The 17,733-nt window shown below is 43.5% G+C and overlaps 1 protein-coding gene across 1 annotated transcript in view; it reads left to right on the top strand.

Moving 5' to 3' along the window:
• Positions 1-17,733, top strand: part of LOC109914039 (insulin-like growth factor 2 mRNA-binding protein 3) — a 56,697-nt gene that overhangs the window by 12,854 nt on the left and 26,110 nt on the right. The window contains exons 2-5 of the mRNA XM_048614426.1: positions 3,206-3,257; positions 6,720-6,783; positions 10,220-10,486; positions 17,043-17,177. Of these exons, the coding sequence (XP_048470383.1) occupies positions 3,206-3,257; positions 6,720-6,783; positions 10,220-10,486; positions 17,043-17,177 (518 nt within the window). The remainder of the gene's footprint in view (positions 1-3,205; positions 3,258-6,719; positions 6,784-10,219; positions 10,487-17,042; positions 17,178-17,733) is intronic.

Raw genomic sequence — 17,733 nt, 5'->3', positions numbered from 1 at the left:
GAGAGTTGTCCCTCCGGAAAGCAGATAAAGGTGGGGAGGGAAAGATGCCTTTGGTGGTGGGGTCGGATTGCAGATGGCGGAAGTGTCGGAGGATGATGCGTTGGATAGTGCTGGGGAATGTGTTTTAATTGACAAAGACTTCCTGTTATTACTGGGGCTATTTCATTTGTGATCTAGAAGAATAACTCTTGCTTTTGCTACACCAAGCTGTCTTTGCCCATCTGCACACTGTGTACTGGCAATGTCATGCCTCCCTGACAATATTTTATAACATTGAGCTGTTTTACATTAAGAAAGTGTGATGAATTCCTCTTTCTTGTTGTACCCATTTGATTCATGCAGGAGCCCACAATCTCTGAAATATAACATTCAGACAGTTGGGTTTTTCCAATGGTTGTCAGTTGGCCACATTCAGACATGCCGAATAACAAGGTTATTCTGAGGTTTTCAATAGATGACAGAAAATAGTCCAAGGAGCACAGAGTAGTAGTTCAAAGTACATAAGCTATTGGAGATAGACTGTGTGTGTGTGTGTTTGTGTGTGTATGTGTTAGACTGTGTGTTTAGCTGGGCTAATGGTGACTAAACTATACCGGTGCTGTCTGCTGGGGCTCAGGAAGTAGTCTCAAGAATAGTTGAATAGTTCTATGTTATAAGGGCTATAAGGAGGAGTTCTAGGAACCTTTGGATGGAACCAAGGAAGATTAGAGCTCAAGGGAAAAACACAGGCAATACTAATTTGGTGAAGCTAGCTATCGATGAAAAGGTGGAGTTGTGCCTGTGAGGTAAATATTGGAATGTAGTTCCTGGAAAGGGTGGGGCTGGTGTAGGGGTTGATCAATCAGAACATGACCAGCTATTTAGATCTTGTCACTCCTTTTTTAAAGGGGATCTAATAGATACAAGGAAGTACATTTTTTTAGCAGATCAAGGGTGCTACCTCAGACATCCCTAGCAGCAACTTAAAAGAAAAGCTATCAGTTTAGTTAATATTAAAATGAAGGGTGTAACGGCCTATTTTAAACCAGAGGAATGAAGCAAGCCCCAGGGCCTGCTGATCACAGTTTTACCTGGATTCAGACCAGTAATTGACCAGAAACTCTATGGAATAGGCAAAACTTAGTAATTCTTATTTTTGAATTCAGAAGAAAATTGGATTACACAGATGGGTATAGCTGCCTGTGGAGATGCCACAGGCAAAGGTAGTTTGTCCATTACTTTGATAAAGCTGAGGCATTGCTCTATACGGGTATAATGCCTGGCCCTAAAATTGGGCCATTCTTCAATTAACTCCCTCTCTGTGATTGTTGTTTCCCTTTCTTCTATTCTTCTGCTGTTGCTAAAATGTTGAACCCGTGACAATAACTTGTATTTATATAGTGCCTTTAATGTCACGAATCTTCCCAAAGTGCTTCTCAAGAGTGTTTTCAAACAGAATTTGATACTGAATCACACTGGGGGGGATACTCGATCAGGGGACCACAAGAGGTAACCTGTGAGGAATAGCGTATTGAGAGGTGGAGAGGTTTCGGGAGAACATCTCAGAGCTCAGGGTCTTAAGCTGAGGCACACACACCGATGGCACTTGCTGATCATTGAAAGGCCAGATGTTCCATGATCTTAGAGCATTATAGAGATGGAGGAGGCTCCAGGGACTGGGTGAACATGCCACAAATTAATCAAATAAAACAAAGAACTGTGGATGCTGAAGATCTAAAACAAAAATAGAAATTGCTGAAGAAACTCAGCAAGTCAGGCAACATCTGTGGAGAGAAACCTTTCCAGTCTAGTGATTCTTCATCAGTTCTGTCCAGTTCTGATGAATGGCACTGGACTTGAAATCTTAACTCGGCTTTCTTCCCACAGATGCTGCCAAACCTGCTGAGTTTCTCCAGCAATTTCTCTCTTTGCTATGGCAGAATTAAATGTGCGTAGTTTCTATTTCTGTTGTTCGGGAGGGGTAGGGGGTCATGCCTCAAACTAGCAGAACCTGTCTTTTCCTTTTCTCACAGGCTGCATGGCTGCTGTACTTTCTATTTTTTGGGACAAAGGAATTAACAACATAAACCCCAGGCTTCAGCTCACAGAAGCCAGGTCGTGAACAATGATTAAATGCTGTGAATTGAGCCGATCGTATTGTCTGTTACAGAGGTTACACTGACAGACCTGAGCCTGATTATGACAAGTATCTTCCACATTGACCATATGTTGCCGCACTCTTCCCTTAAAACTTGAGAAGCAAGTCATGCATTTGTTTCACTCAATGGGCTGCCCTTGGGCTCACACTCATTGATAACTTTGCAAACAGTGTCCCTCACTGGGACAGCCAAAACCACAATCAACCTCCTCCCACCACCCAGTGGGCACAGTCCATCCTGGATGTGCCACCCACTCTCTCTCTCCCCCACCCTCTGTATACACATGCGCACCCCTGAAGGATGCTCAACTGTAATAAATATACAGACACATAATTACTCTGAGGCTTTGTCACCCTGCATAATGTTGAGCTGCTGTTACCTTCCACCCACACATACACACGCACACATGCACACGCACACAGGTACACACACACTCATTTGTATATACACACATGCGGCGCACACGTGTGCACAAGCACACTCATTCGTATACACACACACACGCGGAGCACGCACTTGTGGAAATATGCACACACACATGCACACACTCGTGCACTCACACACGCACATGTGCGCACACACACTCACCGTATACACACACGCATGCGCGCGCACTCATTCATATACGCACACACATACATCCACACACTCGCTCATATACACACACACACACTCACTCGTATACGTACACACACATGCGCACACTCACTCGTATACACACACACACGCACACACTCACTTGTATACACACCCATGCACACACTCACTCATATACACACACGTACACATACTCACTCAAATACACACACGTGCACACACTCACTCGTACACACACACACACGAGCACATGCACGCACACAAACACACACAGAGATATACAGATATACAAAACAGACAGACACATACTTTGGCTGAATTCATTTCAAAGAGCTAGTACAGGCAATGATGGACCGAATGTCATCCTGCAGCTTGGAAATTGTGATGTTTCTAACAGGGTTTTGGGGGTGCAATTGGTTACCTTTCTCTTGCCTTCACTCTAACTAACTGCTGGTGTGTCTATTGAACAGGTATTGGATGGATTGCTAGCCCAACACGGAGCTGTGGAAAATTGCGAACAAGGTATGTGATCATTTCCCTTAACATGAAACAATGATCCCACCATCCACACTCAGCCCTGTTTTTCAGCTGCTGGTCCTGATCTCAAACTCAGAGTCCAGGTTAATAATAAATAACGACTGGATAATGAGGTCACTGAAGAGCTGAACACATTTGTGTCCTTTTCTCTCTTGGTAAGATGCCTCAGCTCAGACACACTCTCTCTTCATTTCACCCCGACCCCCTGCAGTTTCAGAGATGGAGTGCACCTCCTACAGTGTGACTGAATTAATCAGGTTGAATCCTGAGCTTGGCCAGGTTCATATGCTCTCAGATGAGAGGCATTTCAATTGGCTTCATATGTTTGCAAACAGAGAGGCAAAGCAGCAAGGCTCCCACCCTTTCAGGGCTATTCCCTTCTTTGGAAAAGTGAGTCCAGTCTGTGTGTGCATATATGCCTATATGTAGTGTGTTCATATAACAGTGCACCTATCTTTATTTCTAAATATGGTTTTGTGTCTGTATTCTTCCTGTGTGTGTCAGTGGCTGTGTGTGAGTGAGTGGGTGTGGGTGTGTAGCTGTGAGTGCAAGAGTGTGTATAAGTGTGGCAGTGAGTGAGGGTGCAGCTGTAAGTGTATGTGTGTGTAAGTGTATGGCTGTATATGAAATGATGGCTGGTGTACAAATGTGACTATGCTGCAATGTGTGTCAGTGTGGCTGTGCATACAAATGTAGGTGTGTCTTTGAATGGATGTGAGTGACTGAATTTCAGTCTGAATTTGGGGGGGTGTGTGTGTGAGTGAGTGTGTGTGCGTGCAAGTGAGTGAGTGTGTTGTTTATGTGTGTCTCTCTGTGTGTGTGCGTGAGAGTGAGTGAGAGAGAGATCAGAGCCAACTGTTAGGAACATCCAAATTTCCACTCAGCCCCTTGAGACTGATCCTCTGCTCGGTAAGATCATGGTTGATTCTGATGAATGCACATTTCCACTTACACCTGACAATCTTTGACCCCCTTTCTTGTCAAGAAGCTACCACTTCTACATTAAAAATACCTAAAGGCTCTGCTGCCTGTATCATTGGACAAAGAGATTTCCAAACACCCTGAATGCTCTCAGAAAATAATTTCTCCTCATCTCCTGTCTTAAATGGGTGATTTTTTGTTTTTAAACTGCAAGCCGTGGTTCTAGATTCTCCCACAACAGGACACATCCTTTCTTTCTGCAGGTTGTCACAGTCCCTCAGGACCTTTATATGTTTGGGTCAGGGAGTATTTTATCCTCCTAAACTGGATTTTTATACAAAAAGGAAGAGACCAGAAACTACAGGCCAGTTAACTTAAGATGTGTCATGGAGAAAAAAAATTAGAAGTTATTATTAAAAGTGTTGTAGCACGGCATTTAAATACATTCAGGGTAATTAGGCAGAGTCACGTGTTTTGTGAAAGAGAAATCATGTTTGCATAAAGGAGTCGCAGTTGCTATTTTCCAATCAAATGGAAAGATCCCAACTCTAGGAAGTTTTGCAAAATTAATACCAACGTTCAAACTGTCGGCAACTCTGTGTTAAGTACAAACATTTGGGCAAGACACCAGGGACATGGGGTGCTCATGGACGGTTCAATCTGTTAATTGTCAGTATCTTCTGTGTGTGGGAGATGTGGCTGAATAGAAAAACAGACTGCCCATAAATATAAACCGAAAGAACTGCCGATGCTATAAACCAGGAACAAAAACAGAAGTTGCTAGAAAAACTCAGCAGGTCTGGAAGCCAGTGTGAAGAAACATCAGAGTTAACATTTCAGATCCGGTGACCCTTCCTCAGAACGGTTCTGAGCTGATGAGATTTTCCAGCGACTTCTGTTTTTGTTCCTGCTGTAAATATAATCTGTTACTGAGCACCACATACAAGGTGGACAAAGTCCACCAAATTTCTGTTTGCCTGATACAATAAAGTTTAACATAACCACTCAAATTCTTTCTACTGATGCTTAAAACGTTAATGAGATTTCCATATTTTCCAATATTAGCTAGAGATAATTTTGCTTCTTCCCCAGAGCTGAGATATCTAAATAATAAACCTCCCAAACATAGTCCTGTCTACCCCCCCCCATTGTTGTAAAGTTATTATGGCATGAAGGAGGTGTCTTACAGTCAGTGATTTAAAATCCTGTCCCCACTCTCTGTCTTGTTTCTCTGTATCCAAACACGTCTACTTTGATTCCAGCTTTAGCACTCAATCTCCAGCAGGTGAATTCTTTTCCCTTCCTCTAATCCCACACGGATTGAACGTTGTGACTTCTTGCTGAGTGGGAATTGTTAGCTGTTCTTCAGTAGTTGACTCATGCTCTCTGCGTGAGCCGAGATGATTGCTCGGGGATGATGGGGCATGATCTTTGCCTAACTCACCAGACAAGATGGTAATGGAATTGGTTAAAATGCTGGTTTACACACCACCCAATATTAAATTATTAATGATTTGCAATGAGCAATAAAAGCAGAGTTTATAACCCGATCCCAGCAGTCTCCTGACAAGCGGATAAAGGTTAGGATTGTCCCTCGGGTGGGTCTTCAAATGTGGAACTATGATGGTTCAGAATGATCACATGTTCGACCAACATCTAAGCACTTGCTCAGCTGCAGGGACAGTAATCAGAAGCTTGAAGATGTACAGAGTGCAGGAGCTACGTCGCAGCGATACCCCCACACAAGGCATTTTCTGCCCCAGGTACCAATGGCATGTAAACACAACATCGTTTACTTGGTCTCTATGTTGTATTAATCACGGCTGCACTGGAGAAAGCAGCTGGTTGAGTTCAGTCGCTGAGATACTTGATTGCAACCCAGGAACAAGTATCAAAGTCAACTAACCAATTTTCTGGCTTCGACCCAGGCTGACTGTAGCTCATCGAACCTGGAGCCAGATCCTAACCACAAGCCACTGAACCCGGAACTGGCAAAGATCCAGAAATACCAACATTGAGTTGAATGAAGAGAAGGGAAAATTCCCACCTTTGATAAGAAATCTGAGCCGATCTGAATGAGTTAACAGTGCAACCTGTCTGAATTCGAGCTATCAGGAAGAGGAGGGAAATCGGTTTAACATTTTGATAAGATACACGCTGATATAACACATCTACATACAGCCAGTAAAGTACTTTTTTGAAGTGTCATTACTAATGTTAGAAACACAGCAACCAGTTTGTACACAGGAAGCTCCCACAAACAGCACTGTGATAAATGGCCACATAATATGTATTTTTGTGATATTAAGTCAGGGATGAATAGTGGCCAGGTTACGAGGGAGAACACTCTGCTCTTCGTTAAAATATATTTAATGTTAGAGCAGACCACTGTCAATTAAATGTCTTGTCTGAAAGTTGGTGTGGGGGCTTTGTGCTGTTTATAGGGAGGTCTGTGATGCTTTAAGACAGACCTCTTGAGGTAATGGAAGAGTCTTGACTGACATTTACCTTATTTTTTATCTCTAGTTAATACAGAAACTGAATCGGCAGTGGTGAATGTTACATATGGAACCAAGGACCAAGCCAGACAGTAAGTACCACAAAATGATACAGCACAGAAGGAGACCATTCAACCCATCCCACCTGTGCTGGCTTTCTGAAAAAGTTATTCAATCATTCTCACTCCTCTGTTCTTTCCACATAGCCCTCCAATTTTTTTCCTCTTTTGAGTATTTAACCATCGCTCTTTGGAAAGTTATGACTGAATCTGCTTCCACTAACCCTTTAGGCAGTGAATTTTCAAATCTAACAACTCATTGCATTTCAAAAAATAACATCAGACCATATGAATGAGTGCCACTTAGCCCCTTGTGTCCTGCTCCACCAATTGATCTTAAGGAGGCCTTTTGCTCCATCTTTATTAACATTATTATTAATATCAATACAATCACAGATGATCTGATTGTTAATATCCTTAATACACTCTAAATATTTTGCCAATTACCATACTTTAAATTTTATTTGAATGGAATTTAAGTTAAATTCTCTGCTTACCAACTGTCCAACAGGAACACTTTCTGGAAACAGTTTCTCTTAATTTACTCCATCAAAATTTCATAATTTTGAATATCTCACTTAAATCTCCCCTTAAACTTTTCTGCACAGAAGAGACCATCCAAGCTTCTTGTGACTGGAGTCCAACTTCCCTAGTATGATTCTGGTAAATCTGCTCTGAACCCTTTCTATGGACCTGAGATCCCTGAAACCCAACATTTTGGGATGGGATTGGGAGGGTCCTGCACTTGGACCTCACCATTGTCCAGGTCAGCAAATCCACAGCCCATGGAGCCCAAACCATCTGAAGGTTAATCCAGCCACAGCCAGATCAAATGGTAATAAACAGAATCTATCTGTGCTGTGGTCAGCTGCCACTTTGCTTCCAGATGATCATTCAAAGAAATGGCTCTGGGGTGTTGGCTGCAGAGAATTGCCACTGGTTTGGTGGTCAACCATGGGGGTGATAAGGCATTTCATCATGAGACCTGTCCCACCGACCATCCCACCTTCGCTCTCCTCCTATTGGTTGTCTGACATGCCCATCCTCTCATCCCGTCGCTCACGGCCAATTGAAAAGCAGTCAGAGGCATGTAATTACACGATTGAGCTGTCTGTAATTAATAGTGCTTTTGTACACACCTTCAACGCCCACTCCATACCTTATATTTTGGTGATTAACAAACAGAGGTGTTCATTGAAACTTTTTTTTTGAAAACATTTTTTAAAAATTCTGATGATATTTCTCCTGGATGTTGTTCCCAGCAGCGTTTGGGAGATTAATTCATGATCCCTGGGCAATCCTTGAGGATTAACAAATGCTAACATGAAGGTCAACTGCAGAGCAGCAGTCATTAGCACAGAAAACCGGGTGCTGTAAAAGTCTGTTCAGCAGATTGGCTGTTATTAGTTTGTTGGAAAAGTGATACAATAATTTGTCATGGGGGAGATTATAGGGGTATGAGTTGGGAATTGTCAAGATTGTTGGGAGTATTGCCAACAGTCTCAAAAATGGGAGCTCATCTTTAACCTGCAGGAATTGCCCCATTTAGACTATTACAATGAATTGTTGAAAAGTTAGGGCTGAAACGTCTTAAGGACTATTGTAATGACAAGACCAATATGCATGCAATTCCACACAATCTCTTTGGTCCAGAAAGGGAATGACTGAACAGTGACGTCTCATTCTGACAGGTAGTAAATCATTCCTAGGCATTTTGTTTAGTTACTTTTTTCTTTTATGCCCTCTTTCTTAGTTGAATCTTTCTTTCCATCTCTGTTTCAAATTTTATTTTAATTCATCCTATTTCCTTTCCTTTCTGTTGTTCATCTTTTTTGTTGTCTATCTCTAAATCAGATTGTTTAAGAGTAGGCATTACTCACAGAGCTTTCAGATACAGTTGCCCGCTTACCCCTTGATCAGTTTGCAATTTGAAGTCCTTTTCAAGCTGAAAGTTGAGGGGGCTAATTGAATAAACTGGTCTGGCAATGAGATGTCTCATTCCAGCAGTCTAGGCTTCCATTGTGGATTTAATCATTTGTCTTTATAAACAGGAAGGGTTGTTGAGGTGCACTGGTAGTGACCTTACCTCTGAGCCAGGAGGTCGAGGTCCAAATCCTGCCTTCTCCTGAAGTATGTAATAACATCTCCAAAACAGGTTGAATTAAACTATATATTACCAAAGCAGCCTGGTAAGCTGCATCTCCATGGACTGCCCCACCTAGTGGTGGAAACTTTTAGTGGTGAATTGACCTTCAAAGAGTTTCTGGGAGACACGTTAAAGCATTCAAGTAATATACTCAGTAATGCCTCCAACACATCTTCCAGATCCATTATGATGAACTTTGAAAAAAGGGAAGTGCACAAGAATCTAGATAACAAATTATCTCTGATGCACTGGACATTATGTCAAAAAACACCTCTCCTGTTTATGTCCAGCTCTCTCAACTGTCAAATGGCCAACATTCTGAGCTGAAAGAAAACACTTTGAAGGCTCTCTGAAACTATCCTCGAAGCATGGCACCATTGACCTAATATCTGCAAGAATGGGATCAGCACGGTGGCTCAGTGGTTAGCACTGCTGCCTCAAAGTGCCAGGGACCCGGGTTCGATTCCACCCTCGGGCACCTGTCTGTGAGGAGTTTGCACATTCTCCCCGTGTCTGCGTGGGTTTCCTCCTGATGCTCGGCTTGCCCCCCTACAGTCCACAGTGTGCGCTAGGTGGATTGGCCATGCTAAATTACCCATAGATGTGTAAGTTAGGTGGACTAGCCATGGGAAATTCAGGGTAACAGGGGTGGGATGCTCTTTGGAGGGCTGTTATGGACTCAATGGGTTGAATGGCCTGCTTCTACACTGTAAGAATTCTATAACTTGTCCCCACAAATTGAGATGCAACTGATGAGGAAGAAGGGAAAGAAAATCCTCCTCTCTGGATCCAGCTACCCTTGTGGGATATTCTGCCCCACATTCCCAAAGATCAGTGAGTCGCGAATCAGCTTGTTTAGTCAAATGACGAAGCTGAGCAGAAACTCACGACCCTGAGTAGATGTCAACATTGAGTCAAGAGGCAGCCAATGAAAGACAGAGCAAACTGCATTTCTAGGAAAGAGATGGCTGAGACGGTCTTAAAAATATGAATGGTAAATGCCGAGGAGATGTTTCCAGTTGTGAGAGACACCAGCACTAGCAGTTATACAATAGCCATTACTAAATCCAGGAGGGAATTTGGGGGCAACCCAGAGAGTGATTGGAATGTGGACATCATTAGCACAGTGAGTGGTTAAAGAGAATAAACTCAATAGAGTTGGGTGAAACAAGGAAATCAGCTCAGAGAGAAAGGAATAGAAGGATTTGCAGATTGTGCAAGATGTGGTGGGAGGAGCCTCGTATCAGGTCGTGCTGAATGTATTATGATCTCTTTGTAAATTGGGGCAAAAACAAAAATGTGATTTTTATTTCCTTCCCTCAGAGCAATAACCAAGTTGAATGGCTACCAGCTGGAGAACTACAGCCTGACAGTCACCTACATCCCAGATGAACAGGCAGGGCAGCAAGGTCAGGAGATGGGCCGCAGGGGCTACAGCGGCAGAGGACCCCCGCCGCAAGGCTCAGCAACACCCACAAAGCAGCAGTTCGACATTCCCCTGCGCATCCTGGTGCCAACCCAGTTCGTGGGAGCCATTATTGGAAAAGAAGGAGCCACCATTCGGAATATCACCAAGCAAACACAATCCAAGTAAGTTTCCGGCTCTCAGAATAAAACAAAGTCCTGCAGACGCTTGGAAATCTGAAATAAAAAAGCAGAAAGTGCTGGAGAAACTCTGCAGCATTTGCGGAGAGAGAAACAAAATTCATGTTTCGAGACCAATTTGACACTTTGTCATTTTTAAGGTCTTAGCGAAAATTTGTAGCTCGGTTTGTGGATGAAGTTGTTCGTTAGCTCGCCAACCCGGTAGTTCTGTGGTGTGCAGATGTTTCGTTACCTTTCTAGGCAGCATCATCAGTGTGACCTCTAATCGTAGCGTTGGTTTCGCTTCCTTCCTGATTTATGTGATCCCCTAGTGTAATGGTCTTGTTGCTTCTGGTTCTGTTGTTTTAGCAGCGGTCTGTATACGGGGTCTCTTTCTACATGTTTGGCAATAGACTCCCATGTTGAGAACCAGGCTTCCAGAAATTCCCTTGCTTGTCTGGGGTTCACTCGTCCCAGTATGGTCACTTTGTGTTCAACATGTAAATAATCCAATCAGAATGTTTACAATTCAGACCCAAGAAAAGGCCCTGTACTGAGCCCAGGCTGCATTGCAATGGACCTTCATTCTTTGCATAGAATGAAAAGCAACCCCCATTTTTTGTAACGCTATCCAATTCATTCATAATAGTTTCATTGCCCAGAAAAGGAAGAGGAAGTTATTCATCTGACTTATAAGTAATTTATTTATCCTCTCAGTGTGGAGGTGTTTCCTAGGAATGTGATTCCCTTACTGCAGTCCACAATGTTGCAGCCTCAGGACAAATGGCTGTTCTGATCTCAGGATTAGCTGTTACACATTGGCAATTAGATGGATGGTGATGTCAGGTAAATTGTCATTAGTAGAACTGCATCCGAGCCCAAATTGGTGACCACAGGTCGGTTGTAACTTCAGCCATTATGGATCCAACATTATGGAGTTCACTGAGTTAGTGGTTGAATTGAGAAACCCACTTTCTCAAGGTGGCACCATGTTGTGTAATGTCTGGCATTCGCTGTGGTTTCTCTGACTCGGGCTGAACCTTCTCAGGTTACACTTTGAGATTTGTAGCATCTGAGAGGAATGGAGTGATGGATGAAGTGTTGTCTTGGATCACAAAGTGTATCCAAATGGTTTTTCAGATTTGGTTAAATGTAGTCAACAGCACAAATTTACTTAAATATGAACACTTATTAAAGTAAATAAAAAGTCAAAAAGCAAGGGAAACAAACCAATAAGTCTCTTGCTCTCTGCCTATTGAGTTCTCCCTGATTGACGGCTGGTCTGGAGGCCTAGGTTCGTTCCTGGCATCATTTGTGATCCAAGTCTGAAGGGAAGTCCAAAAACTGTCTTTCTTATATAGTGTAACGAGTCACAAACACAGAAAAATATGTTGATTGTGCCATCTTCGGCACGTACAGGAATGTGAGTCACCCATCACAGGACTTATTCAAGATCATGCAACTGTCAGAATATCATCATCAATTTTAAACCATCCTATACAATCTACCCCTGATGATCTTTGACAGTGTATGTTACAATTGCAAATGCAGATGCAAATCAGCGATAGCTGCACGAGAATGTATAATAAGAGTATATAACCTACACCAGAAAAGTAAAACTACAATGAAAATAACCAATAGCAATACAAATAATACAACATTAGGGTGTATCATCAAATTAATGATCACAGTGGCTTTTGGTGACCAATCCTTAAATATATCCCACCAGTGACGTATAGTCAAGGCTGTGATGGAATTAGCAAGTCGTTTTAACTGCCTATCCTCATATGACATGGTGACTTTCATTCGATGTATATTTCATCCCCTTGTTGCTGATTCCTGACTAATACAGGTATTTTCATGGAGAAATTGTTACAACCAAGTCAAGTTGACATTTGGTGGAAGGTTCTGTGAAAAAAATCAAGTTTTATCAGTTTACAATCTTTGACAACTCGCTCCCTTTTTGTTAACTTCCCCCTGTTTATACACTCTCGTACTTCCTGTCCCATTAGCAATATCTAATCAAATCGGTGTCACTTTGTCCATGGGCAGCTATCTCACCAGGCTTAGGCAGGTGTTGTGGGCCGTGCACCCACACCTTCCCCCTACCCCCCCACCCCCCGCCCCGTACAAAGGCCATCGAATGTTGTAGTTTACAAGGAGGATGTAACTGGCCACTTCCTTCAAACATTCTATTCATGGGTGTCCCTCCTTTCGGAGGCTAATTATTCAGATTCTACAATGCCTGCGACAACACTTTGAGCCACCCCTGTAACATATGATCAGAGGTTAGTAATTTAATTTGTTGTTTTAATAACCCATTCATTCGTTCTACAAGGCCTGCCCTTGAGGATAACAGGAAATGTGGAACATCCAATGTATCCCATTATCTGCAGCCCATTGCTGCATCTATTGACCTGTAAAGTGTGAGCCGTTATCTAATTTCTGATGGCTCACCATAGTAGGATATCAACTGGTCTAGGCCCTTAACAGATAACACCCACTATCAGAATTGGTAATTCAGGTCTGAGGAGCACTTTGTCCTTGCCCATCTGCCCTTCAGTTTCTACTAGGGCCCAGTAGCAGGCCAGAAGTTGCTTTTCAAATGGTGTGTAACATGTAGCTGCCTCAGTCAGTTTTTCTGACCAGGAGCCCAAAGGTATTGCTTTCCCCTTTTGTGTCTGCCATAAGCTCCATGTGACTACATCTTGTATGACTGATACTTGTAATTCAAAGGGTAAGCCAGGTATCCGAGGGGCCAGGGGAACTGCTAGTGATACAGCTTCCTTAGTGGCCATAAATGCTTTCTGCTGTTCATTGCCCCATTCAAACTGAGCTTTCTTTTGGGAAATGGCAACTAGAGGTCTTAGTAACGTGGTCAAATGAGGTATGTGTCTGCGCCATTATCTGAGCAGACCTATACATTTCTGTGCCTTAGTCTTGCTGGTTGGAACAGCCATTTCTTGTATTTTATTCTTTACTTTTTCAAGGATGACTCTATCCCCTCTTGTCCACTGAATGCCTAAATTGTGCGGGTCCATGTATCTTTCTCGGGCTCACTTCCCAGCCTCTGTCTCGCATATGTTGTACCAGTGTGGCTACAGCTTCCACCAGTGCAGTTTCCACTGGTCCACGGATCAAGATGTCATCATTAGAATGTGCTACCCGAACTTCCAGTAGCAACGGACACATATCCAAGTCCTTTGCTACTAACCCATGGCATAAGGTTGGGCTGTGTAGGTATCCTTGTGGTAGCCGACAGAAGGTATATTGGCAACCTTCCCACGTAAAAGCAAACTGAGCTTGTGATTCCAGGGCTATCGGTATTGAGAAAAAGGCATTTGCTAGGTCAATAACAGCATACACTACCAGGTGTCTGGCCCCTAAGACAAACTTTCTATAACAGTGACCACATCAGGCACTGCCACTGACAGCGGAGGAGCATATTTATTGAGTTCGTAGTAATCAACCGTCATTCACCAACTTCCATCAGGCTTTTTTATAGGCCATACAGGGCTATTGTACACAGATACTGCATGTCGCAATCCCTGCGGCTAACATTCCCTGTCGGTATCCCCAATTTCTTTGTGTCCTCCCGGAATACGATACTGTTTCATCGAAACCACTGGTGTGGGTGGGGGAATAATGAGTGGCTCCCATTTTGCCTTGCCAGCAGTAACCATCACAACTCATATACCAAAAGAGAATTTGCTCAGTGGGGTTTGCAAGGTGGTACCTTTTAATAAGCCCATACCAATAATATTTTCTAGTACTTTGGATATCAATACCGGGACTACTCGTGGGTGTCCATTCCCCAAGGCTATTGTAATATTTGTTCTAATTGCCAGTGTTACCGCCCCACCAAATCCATTAATAGTCATTTTGAACACAACATGTCTATGTGGATTGCCACATACAATAGTAACTTCTGCCCCAGTGTCTAATAATGCAATATCTCATTGTACATTGCCTTTCCTCCAATAAACGGTGATAGGGATATGAGGCCTTGGGTCTCCAGTTGTCCCACCAAAAGCCTTTACACAGACCCCGGAGTCCAGGCCCCACCCCTAACTAATTGGTTGACAGGCTTGCTACAACTGCCTGACCTCGTCCATGCTAGGGTTTAGTGATGTTGTGGGAGACACAGTCAGTGTGGTTTCCTTTTGTCCCTCGACATTTGATTTAGTCTCTTTTATTTCCTTATTCTTTGGGGAGCAGTGCATCTTCCACGTACTGTACATGGTACCCGTGTGTGTCCCGTCTTATCTTACCCTCACTCTTCGCTTACCAACCTCCACGTCCTCCAAGTGTCCTCACATCAAACATACCTTTCCCACTGCCTGTCCCTGGGCTGGCCCTAATAGGGCACCAACCCAGACCACTTCACATTAGCTGGCTCCTCATTCCAGCTGTAAAAGTTTCCTGGTCTGGACCCTGAACCTGTTGAGAATACTTACTGGCTTGTGTTGTCAAATCCCTTAAATGTTTTATATCTTCTGTTATGCCTTACCATTTTTCAAGTTCACCTTCCCAATCTATCAGGGAAGGATACTTGGATCCTACTGCTAGTATCAGTGCATTCTACACTGATCCAGTTGGCCCTATGTTTCTAAAAACGCTATTCACATGTGGATCAGCACTTAATGCTCCCAGATTCCCTCACTCTGTGGCAATCGGTGTGATATGGGCAGTGCCCTGATCCCATGACCGTGTCAGTCAAGAGTTCACCCGAATTCTGTTTAAAGCGTGACCCCAAGTCCTTCAATTCTGACATAGAGTAATCTCTCACTATTCTTGCATTTTGTGGGTTCTGTGCTCCTACCTGTTTTGCCTTATTTGTTATTAGGGGATACGCTGTGAATATCTACTCTGAGGATAGCTTTGGAGGTGGAGTATCCCCTTCCCGTCTGTCCATTCAGACTCCGAATAAGGTGAATACCAAATATCTCCATTCCAATGGTTGAGGTCCCATTGTGAGGTTAATAATGCGCGCACTTTGACCAGGTAAACTTTACAATTGCGCCATTTTGCTCTCTTTTTCTGTGGCACTGTTGCCAGACAGCATACTATTTGGTTCTGTTTATCCTCTACCTTCTCAGCTCTCTCCTGCGCTGTCTTAACTGCTTCTGTTAGGGTGATGTTTTGCTGTTCTACTGCCATCAATGTGGCCTCAAGCTGCCTGTATCTGGCCTGGCGCTCTTCCAATTCCCTACATGTGGAACGCAAAGCTCCGAACAATATCCATCCCATTTGCGGTATACTGTCCATGCTTCTGTGGAAGTCTGCTTCCCACAATCACTCATGTACGACAGCCTGTATGAATAACCCTCCTTTCTCTTTTTTTCCCGGTTATGACTGTCCCCCATTCTTTCAGGGGTCCTAATTGTGCCAACATATTAGCTACAGACCCGAATCCAGAGTCTGCCGCATTCCATTCTGGAATACAGAAGGTCTCTGGAGCGTTGGGTTGCTTTTTCCTTCTCTTAAACATTTTCCTGAATCCTGCCAACTACACCAAACATGTTTTGGATCACAAAGTGTATCCAAATGGTTCTTCCGATTCGGTTAAATGTAGTTAAGACTTGACAACATAAATTTACTTTAATCTGAGCATTTATTAAGTAAATAAAAAATGTAAAAGAAAGGGAAGAAAACAAGTCTCATGCCCTTCTGCCCATTGGGGACTCCTCGATTGACGGCTGGTCTGGAGGCTAATGTTTGTTCCTGGCACCATTCGCGATCCCAGTCTGAGGAGAAGTCCAACGATTTAGAACTAAACTCTCTCTCTTATACAGTGTAACGAGCTGCAAGTACAGAAGAGCAACTTGATTGTGCGATCTTCAGCACGTACAGGAATGTGAGTCTCCCATCACAGCCCTTATTCTGCTGCTGTCAGAATATCATAACCAATTTTAACCAATCCTATGCAGATGTGATGATCACTTACCTGGGAAATGATGGCACATGAACCTGAGACATTTTTGTTTTTATTAGTGCTGATATTAAGGGATAAAGAGCAAAGGATAGAGAGCAGAGTTGAGGTACAGACCCAGCTGTGAACAAATGGTAGGATCCCTAGGAGCTTCATGTCCGACTCCTGTCACTCTCTTAGTATTACTAATGAGTGATGATCTATTTGTGAATGCTATACACCATTGTTTCTGATCAAAGTGCATACAGTTAAGGAGTGCTGGAAAAAAGAGAGCAGGACAGAACTGGAAAAGACTGGAGTAACTCATTAATCTCACTTCCAGTGGTCATATGTAGTGAAGAATGGGTATCGAGAATTCAAAATATAGAGGCAAAGTTTGGTTGGGAGTTGGAAGCAAAAAGAAGGTAGGAGAAAATAGTGAGACAGAAAGGAAGGGAATGGAAGAGAAATGGTTGTAAAGAGAGATGAGAATGTATATAGGGCAGTGAAGAGGCAGAGGGGTGATAAATGGATAAGTGACTGTTGAAAAAAAAACAGAATTAGCAGGAGAGAAAAAGAGAAAACAGCCATGTCAGAAAGCAAGACAGAGGAAGAGAAAAAAGTGATAATACATCATCTGTCTTTCTTCAGGATTGATGTCCATCGGAAGGAGAATGCGGGAGCAGCAGAGAAGCCAATCAGCATTCACTCAACAGCTGAGGGCTGCTCAGCAGCATGTAAGATGATCCTGGAGATTATGCACCAGGAGGCACAAGCAACCAAAACGTAAGTAACTCAGCAACCGAGATGGCAACCAGCAGGAGCAGGCAACGAGCCCCTCACTGTAACACTCTGATAGACCCCACACCCCTCACTGTAACACACTGATAGACCCCACACCCCCCACTGTGACACACTGATATACCCCACACCCCTCACTGTAACACTCTGATAGACCCCACACCCCCCACTGTGACACACTGATAGACCCCACACCCCTCACTGTGACACACAGATATACCGCACATCCCTCACTGTAACACTCTGATATACCCCACACCCCTCACTGTGACACACTGATATACCCCACACCCCTCACTGTGACACACTGATAGATCCCACACCCCTCACTGTGACACTCTGATATACCCCACACCCCCCACTGTGACACACTGATATACCCCACACCCCTCACTGTAACACTCCGATAGACCCCACACCCCCCACTGTGACACACTGATAGACCCCACACCCCTCACTGTGACACACTGATATATCCCACACCCCTCACTGTAACACGCTGATAGACCTCACACCCCTCACTGTAACACGCTGATAGACC

This window comes from Rhincodon typus, chromosome 30 (assembly GCF_021869965.1).
Source record: "Rhincodon typus isolate 14 chromosome 30, sRhiTyp1.1, whole genome shotgun sequence".
Classification (NCBI taxonomy): domain Eukaryota; kingdom Metazoa; phylum Chordata; class Chondrichthyes; order Orectolobiformes; family Rhincodontidae; genus Rhincodon; species Rhincodon typus.
Note: the sequence above shows the minus strand (reverse complement) of the source record. Positions and strands in the feature narration are given on the sequence as shown.